General features: G+C 41.8%; 1 protein-coding gene across 1 annotated transcript in view; it reads left to right on the top strand.

The window, feature by feature from the left end:
• The window catches only part of BMP2K (BMP2 inducible kinase), a 33,521-nt gene that overhangs the window by 9,986 nt on the left and 6,338 nt on the right, over positions 1-17,197 (top strand). The window contains exons 9-14 of the mRNA XM_010003622.1: positions 594-754; positions 2,013-2,209; positions 3,040-3,135; positions 3,878-4,068; positions 5,944-6,101; positions 11,666-11,779. Of these exons, the coding sequence (XP_010001924.1) occupies positions 594-754; positions 2,013-2,209; positions 3,040-3,135; positions 3,878-4,068; positions 5,944-6,101; positions 11,666-11,779 (917 nt within the window). The remainder of the gene's footprint in view (positions 1-593; positions 755-2,012; positions 2,210-3,039; positions 3,136-3,877; positions 4,069-5,943; positions 6,102-11,665; positions 11,780-17,197) is intronic.

The raw sequence follows: 17,197 nt of genomic DNA, 5'->3' as shown, positions 1-17,197 counted from the left end.
GAGCAATTGGACAGTTGTGGAAATTGTGTATAATCTGATAATGGGATTCAAGCTCAAAAGTACTTTGGTTTTGAACATTATTGCCCTGCTGGACTGTTTTGAAGCTCTGACTAGTTACTTACAGAAATATGCAAGGATTTTGAGCAGTTATGCTAGAGACTAAATCTAACAAAAAGTAGAAATGAGTTGGCTTAACAGATAAGAGTTGTCTTAACCTTGTTTCCTGTCTGCGTGAGCAGTAATCACATCCCTAGCCCTAAGATTGCTGACTCAAGCACTGGATATAACTTGTACTCACTGCTGTGAACTGAAGACAGTTCATACAGGGAAATTTCACCTAGTTCCACAGTCTCCTTGGGCCTGAGGCTGTTCTGTAGCTCCTTCCTGATGGTGTTCTGCAGTACTCATGGGTCCTATGGCTGCAATGGGTGGTCAGTGGAATTTTAGGAAGCAAGTTTTAAGGTGTAAGATCCAACTCAGAAGTAGAGCAGCACATGGTTAAGACATAATTGAGCTATGAAGATGTGTCTAACCTGAAGAAGAAACAATCTTTTTATATCAAGCCTCTTCTAAGGGAAAACTTGCCATTTCAGAATAACAGACACTGTTGGACCAACAGAAACCTCAATTGCACCACGACAAAGACCAAAGGCCAATTCAAGCACTGCTGTGTCTGGGGTGCTGACAATCCAGAGCTCAGCAACTCCAGTCAAAGTACAAGTTCCTGGGGAATTTGGTAATCGTGGACAAAAAGGTAACTTAACCAAGACTGAGAATGGGCCAAAATAAATGGAGAATTATTTTTGTATTTCTTTTCCTTGTTGCTTTAGAAGGGGTAATGTGTAAAACTCAAATTAATCTGCTTTTTTCAATAAGCCAAAACCCAAATCTTCCTCCTTTCCAAAAGACTTTTAAGCTTCTAAGTAATAAGTTTTGAGCAAGTGTCACAAAAGTTAAATGCTAATTGTTGAGAAGCAAAGGTTATTTTCTTCATTGTGCTTAACACTGATTTGGGTGAACTTTCCTGTTGTGGACTAGGAGAGAATCATAGGCTCAATTTGGACTTTCAAATAGATCATTGAAGGTACTGAGCTCTGTAACAAATTGCTTTCATTTTAGTAGGACAAATATTTTCCCTCTGCCTCAATATGCTGTGCAATATCAACAAAATGTTGGTATTATTTGTAGGCTGGAACCATGTAAAAATGTCACTTCTTTAGTGAGTGACTGATGCCTTTCACATGGCACTGGTTGCAACAGAGAGGAGTAGTCGAGGGAGACTCAATCATGTGAAATGGGTTTTCACTAAATCCTGTGTGAGTTTGTCTTAATTCAAAAAGAGTTATGGCTCTGATAAATATTCGCTTAGTTTTCATTTACAACTTGAATACTTTCCTGGCTGTACTTTGTGGCATTGTGTGTCCATCAGGAAGAGCAGCTTCAGGGATGCTATTGGGAAAGCCTCCGATCAAAAGGCCACCAAGAATGTTAGTGCCCCAGCTTTACTAGACAGGATCCAAAGAACATCCAACTTGGAAAGCTTTTTCTGTTATCACAAGGAAGCAGGTCCTTCCTGGACACTTCAGAATCTAAATACAGCAAGAGAGATCGATTTATGCTAATAACTGCTTACTTAAAAGGCTGCCAAAGCAATTGAATTACAAAATTAATCAGATGTTCTTCTGAAGGCAATTTGACAAGTGAGCTGATAGTTCTCTGGATAAATAAATAATAAAACTTGGGATGCTTACAAAATGTTATGCTTTGCGGGTTAGGATTTGAGACACTAGAAGGTCCAACTTCGGTGTCAGTAATGCAGAAGTCTTGAACCCCCCTTGCTCTGTTGTCAGACCAAAGGAAGCTTCCTGTGTCTTGTAAGTAGAGACTGTGCATAGCCAGGCCCGGGGGTGTTTGTGAACTACCCGCTGTACTAGTCGTCAGACTGGGAAGGGAGGTTTTTAAACTGCTTCACGTGGTGGTCTTAAGTAAAGAGTGTTGTCTGGGTCTCACAGGAGCCACGCGAGCAGGGAACGGGCAAGAGGTGCTGCAGTCGGCAGGGAGCAGCCAGCACCCCCCGCAGCAGAACAGGGTACTGCAGCAGAACAGGGTACTGCAGCAGCTGCAGCAGGGCGACTGGAGGCTGCAGCAGCTGCACCATCTGCAGCCCCACCAGCAGCAGCCTGCCAGCCAGGACACCTACATGCAGCAGGTACAAGTTGAGTCTGGTACATGTTTCTAAGAGACATGTTATGCTTGCTAATAACCACCGAGTCATGTGCTAGTTGACTTCAGCAAGGCTTTAAACACTGTCTGCCAAAACATCCTTGTTAGGAAACTGAGGGAGTGTGGGATAGATCAGTGGACAGTGAGGTGGATTGAGAGCTGGAGTGTGACAGAGCTCAGAGGGTTGCAACTAAAGGAGCAGGGTTGAGTTGGACACCTGTAACCAGAGGTGGCCCCCCAGGGGTCAGTACTTGGTACATTCTTGTTCAACATGTTCATCAGTGACCTGGATGAGGGGAGAGAGTGTATCCTCAGTAAATGCACTGATGATACCAAACTGGGAGGGGTGGTGACACTCCAGAGGGCTGTGCTGCCCTCCAGTGTGACCTGGACAGACTGGAGAGCTGGGCAGAGAACCACCAAATAATGCTATTCCTCTTTTTTCCTATGTTGAAACATGTTATTCTTTAAAACACAGCAGAATTATTTTCTAGAGGGGCTCAGCACTGGTGAACATTGTAAAAGTTGAGATTAATTGGTCTGCCTTAAAAAAGACAGGGCTGAATATGTAATCTATTTTTTGTTAAGCAGGCTGGTATTAATTGGGGGAAAAACAAAAAGGAAAAGCTTCCAAACACAGTAATTAAAAAGCAGAGACCAAATTGCAAGCTGATTCTTGGTTATGTCACATCTTAGCTGAAAAGTGTTGTTGAATCACAGAAATGGGATTTTAATTGGTGCTGTTTCTAAATGTCTGGATATTCCTAAAGGGAGGATCGTGAGTACTTAAAGCTATTTTTTTCCTTCCAACTGTAGTACCAACAAGCAATGCAGCAGCAGATGATCCAGCAGCAGCTGTTGATGCAGGCTGTATACCAGCAGCAACCTTCCCAATCCCAGTATCCTGCTATGGTATGTCAAGAATGAAGCATAGATGGTACAGTCTTAAAATACATGCTGTGTTTGTCAGTCTGCGGTGAAGATGCAGTAAGAAAAGTTTGTGAGAAGTTGTAATGAGCCATGGATGTGCTAAATAGTGTGAAGTTCAGCATTTAAAACTGTCCTGGTTTGAGCCAGGGTGAAGCCAGGACAAAAACGATACTCAGTTGAGGAGAAGTTAAGCCAAACTTGGTTGTAAGAGCCTATCTGGAGTTGCACTTCTGTAGTGATTGGATGGGACAAATCCTAAACTTCATTAAGTAGGTATATACTAATTTGAAACCTCCTGGATGCTTAAGGTTTCCAGTAGTGACCACAACAATGAATGTGGCATCAAACTCCTACTTTAGAAGCAAGAAAGCTACTTAGCAGAATCTGATTTTTAGAAGTCAGGAGAAATTCTCATAAAATCTTGTTTATTAATATTTAAGAGTAGGGCATGAAGAAAATGAACTTCTTGGTGCTGCAGTAGCATATACCTAGACTGCAAGAAGCTTAAGTGGGAGGAGGAAAAGGCTGTCACTGACCTGTTAGGGGAGTTTCTTTTCCCCAGTGTAACGGACAGGTCTGGCTTCTTGCTTTGCTGAAGCTCCTGGGCGTTTCTGGCAGGTGGTGGTTGTCAGTGCATTTGGCTGCAAGGCAGCTGTTACTGCTTTGCAGCAGGGATTCACCCTGGCCCATCTGAATTTCAGAACATGATCTTTGTCTTTCCTAGGTGCAGCAGTACCATCAGGCTCTCCTCCAGCAGCAGATGCTTGCTCAGCAGCAGCAGCAGCGGTCGCAACAGGCACAGTCTCCTGAATATATCACTTCTCCACAAGACTTCCCACCAGCCTTAATCTCCTACCCTGGGTCACTTCCAGTGCATGCTGGAACAGTAGCAGATTCTTCCTACCCTGCAAGCCGGCAAGTATTCTGACACATGTACCCAAGGTTCACTTACTGCTTACATTCCTAATTGTGATGGGCCCTGCTGAATCCTCTCCTCAGAAAATACTTGCTTCAGCAGTAGGTTACTTCTTAAAGCAGTTGCTCAACTGCTGTTTAGTGGTAAAGGATATTTGGGGAGGAGAGCAGGACTTGTCAACAGATGAGCATTAACTTGTTAATGAACCTGTCTTCCACTTTTTCATGGCCTTATTCCAGGAGCTGACCTCAAACCACTTTGCTTAGGATGGTTAGTAGCCTGGGTTGAATGAGGCTATGGGCTTGTACAAGTCCTCTCAGAGTTTTGAGAGAGGCTGTGTAGTTGGCGTTTACTTGCTCTAGGGCTTCTGCCTCTCCTGTCTATTGATCAATGGTCTGACTTCAGTATGTTAAATGATGGATGCCTCATGAGCAACATGGTGCCTTTGCTGGGGTCTGCAGACTTACCCTTGCTGAACAAAGTACAAGAAATAATTACTTTCCTATTAATCCTTATAAAAACAGCATGTGGAATAGAAAAACCCTCTTCCTTTCCTGATTGAAAATTTTTTTAAAAAATCAGATTTTTCCAGTTGCACTGATGTTATGAACTATATATATATGTTATATATTTATGTATATTCTCTAGATATATAGAGAGAAGTCCTTTGCAATTGTGGGAATACTGCAGCCTTTAGTGCAGTCTTGGCACTGGCCTTCAGTTACTGGTGTGACTGATATGGTTCATGTGCTGCTGCTATTAGACTCTGCTATGTCAGAGTGTGTTGAAACAATAAAAGGCCAAATACTTTCTTCTGTCAGCTGCACTGATAGTGTGTCATGTATCACTGTGACCAGTTTGGCTCCCTCTCACCAGTCTATTCCCCAGCAGAGGGTGTTTTCTGGCCCTTTTGTGCCCAGAGCTGAGACTGATCAGCTGTAATTTGGTGAGATCTATTGCCAGAGGACTTGGATCACAGATAATTTCAGAAAGGAGTCATTCCAGTCTACAAGGAAATGCATATATTTCCAGTTTCTCTTCTGTCTGTCTGAAGATTATCATCCTGCTGTTTAGCTTCAAGTCTGCAGGTTTGTAACATTTAAGGTTGGTGTTGCCAACAAAAAGTAGGACTTGTTGTCTTAAAGGAAGGGTTGAGGAGTTGCTTTTTCCTTAGCATACTAACTACATGGCATGGTGTCCTTCTCTCAGGTGAAGGCTATGGTGGGATGGCAGCCCCTGAGCAAGCAGGACCTGGTCCCTGCTGCTTTTCTGCTCTGCTTCAGACAAACAGAAGTGGGAGGTGTAGTTTGCTAAAACTTGCAGGAAAGGAAAAAAAATATGCATCTGGTCAAAGGTTTCCTTGTTTGGGTGGATAGGACTCCTAGAAGCAGAAGCTGTGATGGCAACTAGTTAAGTATGTGAGTTGGACTGACTGAGATTGAAAGACACTTAATGTGCCAGGAAAAAACAGTTTGGAAATAAAGAGAACCAATGAAAAGTTCAGCCATATTTAGTAGGCTTTGTTTTGAGGAAAAAAGTCAGCTTCCTATGGCAATATAGAAATTCCTGCAGGTGAAATACAGTTTTTTTGCCCTTGCATGTTACCTTGGTGAAGGATTTTGTTCTTTGGCTACAGTTCTCAATGGAAAAAAGTAAAGTCCAAGGATTCCATGCAGAAACAATGCAAACATATTCCAAGTGATCTGTTTTCCTTTTAAATTAGCTTTCAGATGCTTTTGAGATAAGCTGTTCATGCATGTGTGTTACTTGTATGTGGTATTTTGGCATAATGAACTATGCCATAGATTGTCACCCTGCTAAACATCCTGTAATGTTTCCTTTTATTCTTTCTATTCCATGAACTGACTTTACAGGTCAGGTATTCCTGATGCTGAAGCAGTTGCCAGTTACCCAAAGCAGAGCATCAATAACCCACCTGATATGTCAGGCTGGAACCCATTTGGAGAGGACAATTTTTCCAAGATGACAGAGGAGGAGCTGCTGGACAGAGAGTTTGACCTGCTAAGATCAAGTAAGGGACGCTTGAAGGCTTATTTTGCTTCACAGTAAGTGAGGGCTCTGTAGTTGCTCAGCAGTTCCAACACTCACCTGGTCAAAGGTCTGTGAAGTCTGTGTACAGATAATTCTTTCTGAGCATTTGAGGGCAGAGTTGGGCCTGTCTTGTTTCCCTGCCTTCCTGTTTTGAAAATGTGTGCAATAGGAGCTAAAATTGGTAGCTGCTGGCTCAAATACTGCAGAAATGGTTGTATCTTAGCTCGTAAATACTGCTTGTGTCACTGATTGTCAAGAAGCTCTGAACAGCAAAGGTATGTTGGTAAATAGGAAGTTTGGCTGCTTTGCTTTATTCCTTTCCAGCTTTGTTTTTGCACACCAGAGCAAAAGAATCTGTGGGTCTGATAATGTCCTTTGAAAATGCCTGAAGGAAAGTTGATCTATTGCATTATGTTAATGTGTTGTAATGTCCTTTTTGATAAGTGGCTACATGTAAGAGCTGCTTTATTGTTCTGATATGACAATAGTTGAATAAACTTTTTCCTCTTGAAGTCAGTTATGTCAATGGTTTTTACTTGGAAATGACTGCCTTTTCTGAATTGCTTAACACATGCTCATTAGGTGCTCTTCCTAAAATGGGTTTTGTCAAGGTGAGATTTATTAGTGAGACTTGTAAGATGTGACGGTGTCAAAAAACAGACTATCAGCAAGTTCTTTGCAATGACTAAGTGTAGTAGAGTTGAATTTAAAGTAGTAGAGGAAAAAACCTCCAAACAACCCTATGCCTTCAGTTGACTCTCTTTGTCTTGGATTTCTGTGTCCTTCAGTGGAGCTGGACAAGATGTGCACATCACCTGTTAAGCCTTCAGGAAAGTTACTGGGTTTTTTTGTGAAACTCTAGTAGGATGTTTTCACTTACATTCTCTGCTCCCATTGGTGAGATGTGCTTGTAGCCTGCACACATTTTACAGTCAAATGGCTTAACTGCTATCTGGGGGAAATTGATTATGTATCAGCTGAAAAATGAGCATACTTGCCAAGTCCAAGTTTAGAATTTGAAATTATTTAGTAGTAGACTTGAGTGTCTTCAGGCATGTTGCTTCCAACTGGAGCCTTACAAGTCTTTTGAAAGAATGCACTCCTGAATCTGGAGCAGGATGTCTTGAACCAAAAGGTCAGCACAGCCTCAGCCATTTCCAGAATCTTTAACTTATTGTTGGGCTGCTCTCTGTAGTTGTGGTAAGTTTTAGGAGATGGATTTGGTTAAGCCACATGTTTTGAACAAATATAAGTACAGATATGGAGAAGATACTAACCAAGAATGTATTTTAAGTGGCTTTGCAAAAAAGCTGGAGAACGTTCTCCAGGAAGTAAGCTTGCCTGGAGTGGGCTCAGTAGGCTGGTTGTAGTAAGCTGGGGATACAGAAAACTGTAGAAATTCTTAAGTTGGAAAAGGTTGAGTTCATCTACTTGGGTGTGTTTTTTGTCTCACCTCTTAGTAAACATAATTCAATGCACAAAAGAGCTGGGTGTGATAATGTACTTGATGTGCTACATCAGAAAGGCAAACATGACAGCAGAGCTTTGCTTAGTAATTAGAGTTTTTGATTCACTTGAATACAAAAGCAATAAAAAGAAAAAAACATCTCTCTTGGCCAATGGCACACTAGATGGCAGGCTTGGTTAGATGGGAAAGGAGACATGGGGACAGCTGTTCTGTGGCCTTGGTTGGATTTCTGTTAGAGGTTCACTGGAGGGGGAGCATTGCTAGTTTTAGTCTCAGTGTACTTGTGTGTATGCATGGTTATGTACATCAGAGACTTCCAAGACCTTTTGTTTTTTGATATTAGAACTGTTGTGCCTTAGATAATACGAACTTGCCTTGAAGTGTTAATGCCTTTACTGCAGTCAAAGCAGAAATATTTATACTTTGTCTACTGGTAAATTCTCAAATGTAGATGGATTAATGAGAACTTGGGAGATGTATTGTACAATTAAGCTACAAAATTGTCCTTAGCTGTATAATACTTCCTGGGATATCCTCGGCTCTATCTTAAGGAGCAAAGTTTGATTCACTTTAGATGTAGGTTATCTCTTATAAGAGAAAACCACTGTTTACCAATTTTCTTGCTCAATTTTTGATTTTACTGTGAATCGTTTTGCTATCTAGAGCAAAGAGAATTGAAGATACATGTTTGATCAATTTTCTGCTTCTAAACCTGATTGCTGTCCTGCCCTTTATAACTCATGTACATTGTTACATGAGTTTGGCTTTTTGCAGCATTACCTGGTGCTGAGTAGGATTCAAAACATTAATCCTTTTTTTTCACTTCCAAAAGCCTGGTTTGTATTATAGAGCTGATGCTTTACACATAAATTAAAAATATTTTTAAACCTGTTAAGTGTTTTTAAAGCTGTTGTGTTCAGGACAGTAGCACAGGAGTAATGAAATAGCCTTTGCTAGAGGATCAAGGTGTCACCATAATTTGTCAGGTGAACATTGCTGTTCAACTTTGTGCTTTTAGTACTTCATGTCACAGTGTGTGTAGGGATGAGTGTTGCTGTGAAGATTTTCTCTTTTCCTTTAAAAAGAGAGTTAACTCACAGAGCAGGATACCCTGCTTACACTTAGTGGGAGTCTTCAGAGTAAGCAGATGGCAGTTCAGTCAAACAGGACGTGTGATTGAGCAGATTTCTGAGCTGAGCACCTTTGTGGAGGAGATTGATATGAGTTTCAGGATGGAGTTTCTGGTTCTTGTGTACACTGTTGGTGGTTGTTGTTCTTCTCATCTTTGGTTTTAATGACAGCCCAGAAGCAACATGTGATGCTGAGATTCTGGCAATGTTGTGAAGAAATGGGTTTCTTACCTAGAGCTCCTGTAACCACGTAATCTGTGCAGAACCGGGAGCCAAGAAAACAAGTCACCTTTCTCACCAGGGAAAAATACCAGCACAGCCTTCACACTGAATTACACAAAGACTCTTGTTAGGCCCAGAATCGTGTTAGTGCTTCAGCAGAGGCACCTGTGGGTGCAAAACCTACAGAGTTCTCTGCCCTTCTCCTTTGCAGTACATGCAGTGGGAAGGAGCTACCTAGGTCATGTGGGCAGGAAAGAGCTGTGCTGCTTACTAGGCTTTCTATGTGTGTGAGTGCTGCTCATCCTGCAGGAAGTCCCAAGAGCTGACTCCTGAGGAATCCTGTCACTTGGATGGCAACAGCTGGATTTCTTGTTAGTGGTTTAAAATAAGTGCACTTTTCTATGGAAAGGTCCACTGTGCCACATGGCACATGATCTGGCAGCCTGAGCTGCGTTGGTGTAATGATTCACTGAGAGGAGAAAAACCTTGGATCTTTATTTTAAGGAAGTTGCATTGGAAACAAAATAATGTGTAATCCTGACAGTTCCACTAAATCTGTTTCTGCTTGTCTGAGGCTGGAGAAATGTTTTCTGTCAAACACTTTTTGATAAAGAGAACAGGATCTTGTTGTGGGGAGGACACACAGATGACATTTCTGCCAGAGAACTGGATCTTTTTCCAATAGCCTTGGATTTGATAAATTGACAAATTCTAAACTTCATTTTGCAGGGAAATGTATCCCAGGACGTCTGTGCTGTGGAGGAATTGAACCTTTTTATTCATTTTACTAATTCTTTCTGCATCCTCAGCTTTTCAATCCATTCTGTTTTCTGCTCCCTCCAGCCCTGCTGCTCAGGCTGAGAGATCTGATCAGTTTGAACTTGCATGGTCTTTCATGCCAGCATTTGTAGGGACTCTCCAAAGGGTAGTTGAAGTTGTTGCACCCTTAAAACGTACTGTAGAATGTGATTGCCTGCAAAGTGTGCATCAGGCAGCTGGTTTTCCTCTGGAGGCAAGGCATTAGGTAGCAGAGCAATAGCACATTCCTCCCTCAGTCTGCGTTTGTAAAGATGCAAGTTGAAGGTCACATACATGGCTTCTAAGACAAAACTCAACACCCTCACACTGAAATAAACAACCAAACAGCAAGCCCCTCAGAAAAACCTAAACACCAAAACACTGAAGAAAAAAAGGCCCAACCAAAAAACCTCCAAGCAAAACCCAAAAGCAAACTCGCCCCTATGTGAGGAGAGAAAGCAATGTGGGTATGACTGCTCAGACTCAGGCATAAGAATGTGGTGCTGGTTGTCTTCAAGGCTGATGGTATAAACCAACCAGCTGCTACTTTCTTGTGCATCTCAGCTGGTATTGTTTTCTGTGTGGCTGTTACTGTAGGATAATTTTGTTTGGGTCATTTAGGCTCTGCCAATTTCAATATGTGGATGTCGAGGTGAGAGCAACTACCTGATCTCCTGCAGTAGGAGCCCCCAGCTGGGGTTATATTTCATGTCAGGGTTGCCTGTGGTGCATCAACTCCCACTGGTATTTCTTTGGAGAGTTGGAACAGCAGGTAAGAGTAAGAAGGTTCAGGTTACACACACTTTTATGTGAAGAGAACACTTGTCTGTGGAAACTGGCATGTAATTTCTAAACTCCTGGGTCTTGTGTGCAGGGTTAATACACATCTGTCTGAAGCAGAGAAGCTGCCTAGTCCGTCTAGTCCCTGGTGGTTGTCTTAGCAAAAATTAGCCTGCTGGTTGCTGCATTGAGCTACTGAATAGGAAATGTGCAGGTAGCTTGATGGGTAATTAGAGCCCAGTTCAGCTACACCTCTGGTGGCATCTGGTCAGGAAGGTTGTGCTTGCAGGTTGGGTGGAGGAGCAGCTACTTGCTGCGAAAAAGGGGGACAGCAAAATGCTGTGTCTTCTGCCTGGAGGCTGCAGCATGTTCCTGCAGGTGTTCCAGCTTGGCACATATGGGTCAGGGGCTGCTGGCCCTTGCTGGACGCTCCTGAGCTGCAGTGTGGTGGTTGGGCTGGACAGGCTTGGATCTTGACTTGGCAGCAATGGTAGAATAAGAGCTTAGACAGAAAAAACTTTGCATCTACCATTCTTAGTACTTCAGGTTTTGGACTGTTTGAAACCTTTTATACGACTTTTAAGAAGAAAAGCTAAAGAAAAATGTTAAATGTTGGAGACTATAAAGAGCAAACATGACATTTCTCCATATTATGTGACACTTGGATTGTGTTTAATTTCCAACAGATGTTACATGTTTAATAAAAAGTACTCCTGGCTATTTTGTTGTGATTGTCAACTTGTCTCTTCTTGTGGCAAAGGCTGGCCAAAACTTGGGTAAATGACTTTGTTGTAGATAAGCACAGTGGTTCTGACTTCAAAACCTGGAGAGCTCAAAGGAGCAGCAGTTTCTATTGCAGAGCCCTTGGGCTGCATCTATAACATGTAAAGAGAGATTAAACATTGTATCACCAAGTATGTGCTGCTCTTGGTGGGACAGGGGGATTCACAGTAAGCTGGTGCAGGTGAACGTTTCTGAATGATCAAAAAGTATGAATTCAAGATGTCCAGTATCTTTAAAACATCCAAAAGCACCCAGTTACCAGTCTGTGCCTCCCTCACCCTGTACAGTAGATACCTTTGCATAGGCATGAGACCTGCTATTTTTATTTTATTTTTTGTTCTGTTTCATTTTGTTTTTTTACAGACAGGCTGGTGGACAGGAGAGCATCTTCAGATAAGAACGTGGAGCCACATTCTGCTCCACAGAAAAATCCTCCTGAAGATCCCTTTGGTTCTGTTCCTTTCATTTCTCACCCAGGCAAGTTACACCTGTGACATCACTACCTCCTATATATATGTATGCGCATGTACATATATATAGATCTTTGTGTCTGTTGAAGTATGTACATTGGGTTAAATGACCAAAGAATGATAAAGGTGTTGGCAGCCTCACGACAGTAGGTGTTTTAACGTATTAAAAGAAATCTCCAATTAATACTTGTGCATCCAGTTCCTGGTTCTTGTTCAGTGTACAGACTGTGTGGTGCTTGCAGTGCAAGCACATGGGACTGGTGCAGTGGGAACCACTTGCACAGAACCAGAAGACCTTTTGCTAGAGGCAAGTTACTTGCTAGGATGACGTTTTGCTGCTTCCCTGTTGTCTGCTTCCACCTTGGGTAGTTTCTTTAGTTCAGTTCTCCCAGCCAAGTTAAGGCTGTAAGCTTCTGCTGCATTTAATACGTAGTTTTGGTGCAAATGGAGTCAAAACAAACCAAATATGTTATCTGTGCATTTTGAGGGGAGACGGGAGATTTGTTATTGGGGTTCAGTTAAACTTGGACTATTTTTGCCATGTTGTATGTGAACACTGACTGTGAATGTGACACTGCATCATCCTGCAACTGGATCACCAGTTCAAACATTTGATCGATCAGCACTCTAATAATTTCTGGTGTGTCTGTGGCAAAGTAAGACCTACATGACAGTTCAGTGGTAAAAAGAGCTTCAATTACTTACAGAGTGCCTACCTAAGCTTTGTTGAGAGTGCTTCTGTGATAAAGGTGCCTTAATATGAATTTTAGAAACTATTCTTACTGAAGTTGAAAAGCTCAGATATGGTGCCTTAAAAGAAATGGCTTGGGGTCAGCTCCAGTTAGCACCTGCGTTGCTTTTGCTTTCATCTTGCATTCCTGAAGTTCCTCTGCTAGGGCTGCTTTTTGCTTCCAAGTGCTCTTGAACTGTACATGGGGAAGTGTGAACAGGATAACACCGTTAGATTCTGCAAGACAATTTTAAAAAGGTCCCTCTGAATTGTGTCTGCTCCTCTTGTTAGAAAGACTTGACCTAATCCTGCTCACTCTGTTACTGTTTTCTCAGTTTCTCTGTGTAGCTCATTCAGAAAGGACAAGTTTACCTCTGTCATCCTGTTAATGTTCAGTAGTTCATTACACTGTGGAAGCACTTTTTCACTGAAGTGTCTCTCTAGGTGCAGTGCATTGGTGGCAGTTTGGAAGAGTTTACCCTACAGGCTTCATCGAAGAGGTCACATTGTTTTGTAGTTGAGCCTAAATTCACATGCAAAATGAACAGCAATAGTTACACTTAATCTGAGAAGGTGACTACCAAGTGCTTAGTCTTCTGTCTTGAGTATTCATACCCATGTCTCTAGTGATTATTTGTCTTCTTTCCTTACCTTAGGTCTTAGAAATATTTGATAATTGCTGGTTTTCAGGTAGTTTAGATTGAATTGAGTGTCCTCACTGTATTGGGTAATATATTTAATTTTTGTGACCTTGAATCCAAGTTTTAATTCTTGACACAGTAAAAAATCAGGGGAGATGCCTTCTCTTAAGGGGAAAAAAAAATAAATCAGAATGAGTCATGGCTGAATATCCAGACTGCTTGAGAAGCCTTGAGCTGGTTGTAACTGCATTACCTGTTTAATTGGAAAATAGTGTGTGTTTCAGTAGCCTTTTTTCCGCTGACTCATAAAGGGAATTTAAACAAGTGTACATACGGGCTTGATATCAAGGAAGGTATTTTTACTGCTGTGTAAACAGTGAATTATACTTAGCAAACAAATTTAACATGATAAATCTTTAGATCTGAAGCTAGGCCTTTAAAAAACTGGTTTGTTTTCCTCATGGAATTGTTCTTGAAATTGTAAGACAGGTAAGAAAAGGAGAATGGTGTTGATTTAGACATGTTTTCTTTGTAGTTGAGGGCTCTCTAGGACAAACTTGACAAATGTCCTTTAATGTTTTTCTTTCCTCTTGGTCTTAACATTTCTCTACAATATGTTTTCACTGGTTTCTTCCTTCTGATTGTAAAAGATTTAAGTGAGAAGGAAGCCACATGTGCACCTTACTCAGGGCATCAAAGGGAAGATGAATGAGTAGGAACAGAGTTTAATACCTGGAGCACAATTCCAGTGTTTGTTTGAGACTGGATCTCCTTAGAGCAGAAGTTTCACTTCCTTATTGTACCATGTTTACACTGCAAATGGGGAGTGGGTTGTCACTATTCACCTTGGTTTCTGACTGCTGAGTTTTGACTTCTTGAATTATGATGAGATGAAATGTTGATGTTATCAATGCAAAGCATTTAAAACAAATAAAGAAGGAAAATTTTCTTTTCTTAATAAGTGACGGTTCCTACTGAAGATGTGTTCTACTGTATTAACAACCTGAGATTTGGAGCTGTGGTTATCTTCTGCTTGGGTTTTTTTGCTGTGTGACATAGACCTCAGGTTTATAAATATTGTTGGATGTGGACTGTAGTTGAGCAGAGTAACCCAGGGTATTTCTTTTGTTTTGGAGGCTTAAGGGTTCTCTGCTGAAAGCACTGCTTGACTAAACACCAGTTTCTGTCACCTGATGTGAGATAGCAGCAAGAAGCTGAAGATCTTGTGTCATCTTTTGACATGACTTAACATAAAACACTGGTAGTCCAGCAAAATTACAGCCATCAGGTATGTCTACATGTGTCCAGGAAGGTGATGCAAGGGCAGGGCAGATGCAGAGGCTGAAAGGTACAATCTTTTCTCATTGCTGGAAAGGACCCTGGGGTGCTGTGTGTTGAGAGCCTGTGGAATTTCCCCTGTGAAGCTGAGATTGCCTTTCAGGCCACTGGGAAGAAGAACCTGGAACTGGATGAACTAAGACTGCTTCCCCCCTCAGAGCTTCTGTGCTTGTTCTTCTCAGGTGGGACTGCAGAGCCAGCAGCAACATGATTGTCACTTGACATGAGATGCAGAAGGTGAATAGCCCTGGGAAATGATGGTTGGCTTCTTCTTATTAGAGTTGACAGAATAACCTGTAGAAGCACTTGTGTTACTCCCATTTGGTGTATGTCCTATTAAAAGTGGTTTCATAAATACTACATGTAAACTTGCTATACACACACTTTTGTGCCTAAATACTTCTGGAAAACAATAATGGCTTAGAACTCGAGGCAGCTGGAAAAGCAAATTGGCTTGAGAAAGAATTCCAGTGTTCAGTCTGCTAGAAACAAAACTGACATTGTAAACTTGTTATGGAAAAGAGAGAAGAAAGCACAGTTGAATGGTCAGTAGTGGAATGTTTAGGACAGATACCAAACGTGTAAAACAGGTTCTGGTTCCTGAGTACCTGAAACACTGGATGGTGGCAGAGGAAAAATGGGCTCCTGCAGTCAGCATTTTGGAATGGAAACCTGTGATTCAAGTGTGTGTTAACCAGTTGTGTTGTAACAGCCTTTGTTAACATCAAGTTGAGTGGTGCAGAAACTCAGAAGAGATACACAAACATCACTAATATAGTGCAGGGTTGGGTTGTACTCAGTGACCTTTTGCCATTGTGTGTTTGTTTGCATTCTTTTTGTGATTAAAGTGGGCTAGATGGCCTTCTGCTTCCCTCAGCTTAGTTCTGGACTTCAGAAAAAGGATAAAAGATTCAAGGTAACTCTTGAAATGTTGCAGATGGACTGCATGAGAAGTGGAGATGTTGGGAAACCTGCTCTGGGATTTTTTCACAAGGGCTGACCTGAAGCTGCCAGCACTTGGCTCTGGTGAGCTCTCCTGGCTGGTCCTCCTGGGATAAGGCTCAACTTCAGGTTGTCTGTTTCACTGCTCTACTGAATGTTTGTAAAGCTCATCTTCTGTCCTGTAGACACTGTGCTTCTTGATCAAGTCACTGTTGCATTTTCTAACATACACAGGTAACTCCTTCCCAGTCCCTGCAGGTATGTTCCCTGTGCAGAAACGGGACAAAAATTCTGTAGTGGCTTCCTTTTGACTTCCAGACTTTCTGCACTCCAAGACTTGGTAATGTCTTTAAATGATCATTGTAGGTGTCTTGTCTGGGAAGAAGAGCAGCTCACTAATCACGACCATGTGGCTGTGGCAGAAAACCAGCCAGCTGCCTGTGCCACACAGCAGGACCATGGAAATGGCCTGGAGACTTGGATACAAGGTGTCCCTGGGAGGACTCTGGTGCAGTAGTGATGATTAGTATTCACTGTGTTGCAGCAGCAAAGTGTATTCTTCAGTCATGAAGAAATGCACGTGACCATTTTTCATTTGGTTACTTTTTTCTAAACTGCTTCTAAGGAAGTTTCAAACCACCACAAGTTTCTGGATCAGAGCCTTGGAGCCCTTGGACTGCTGTGCAGTCTGGAGCTTTAAGTGAAACACAACTCCCTACACTTTAGCAAGAAACTACAAACACGAGTACAGGAGAAACAAAAAGACTCTCCAACCATCAGACTCTACAACCAAAGACTCTCCTGCCATCAGTTCACGTTTCTTTGGCAATTGTTGTTCTTGAATTGTTGGTAAAAAGGTGCCCAGACCCACAGCTTGAGGTGGCTGTTGTGCAGTGTTCCAGATTTAGGTAACTTGACAGAAAAAATAAGTTTATCAGTATTTGTAGTCACTGAAAATATTGCCTGTGTTACTCCATAGCCTTTTCTTGGCTATGGTTTCAGGTATTGCTGAATGCAGTTTCAGGATCTTTCCCTGTATCAAAATGATCTTTAGACTTCAGCTTTGCTAGATAACACTTCCAAAGTAACTTGAACTTCATTGCAAGAATAAATGATATGTGTGGGCTGTGCCAGTAGTGTGCTTTTTCTGTCCAAAAAGGTTTGGTGATTATTTTTTTATGTGTCAAACATTAGAGCAATCACTGTCACCTTGCACTTTTTTTTTATATAACACCCTTCAACCTGTCGACTTAATTATTTGAAAGACTGTAAGCAATAGATGCCAGGCAGAAGTGTTTTATTCTTCCATTTTTGTTCCTCTGGAAAATATGAAGGTGGTAAAGCAGTGTAAATCCCCATTACAATGTCCAACAGCTGCTGCTCTGGCTGTTGTCAAGGAAATAGTGCAGATTGAGTTGCAGTGTGCTGGTAATCCTTGGGCCTGACATGTGGCAAACTGTTCTGGAATGATGGTGGCAGTATGTTACCAATTCAAAGCAAGCTTAAAGCCTTTATGCCCCAGGCTTCCCCCTCCCATTCCTTAAAATGCTGACCTAGCAGAAGGCATGTAATTACTGCAGTTGTTAGGGGGAATTCATCCTCTTGTAATCGGATGTCTTGAAAAAGAACATCAGAAAATTTCCTTGGAGATTGGGATCTTCTTATGTGATTAAAGATGTTCCACCTGGCTCACATTTGAGCGAAGAACAATTGTCTCCTACAAGATGCAAACCTGATTAGAAGGGCAGTAATCTGAACAGTACGTTACAAGCAG

Source organism: Chaetura pelagica, unplaced genomic scaffold (genome assembly GCF_000747805.2).
Source record: "Chaetura pelagica isolate M959 unplaced genomic scaffold, ChaPel_1.0 scaffold358, whole genome shotgun sequence".
NCBI lineage: Eukaryota > Metazoa > Chordata > Aves > Apodiformes > Apodidae > Chaetura > Chaetura pelagica.
The sequence above is the reverse complement of the archived record's forward strand: the minus strand, read 5'-3'. Positions and strand labels throughout refer to the sequence as shown.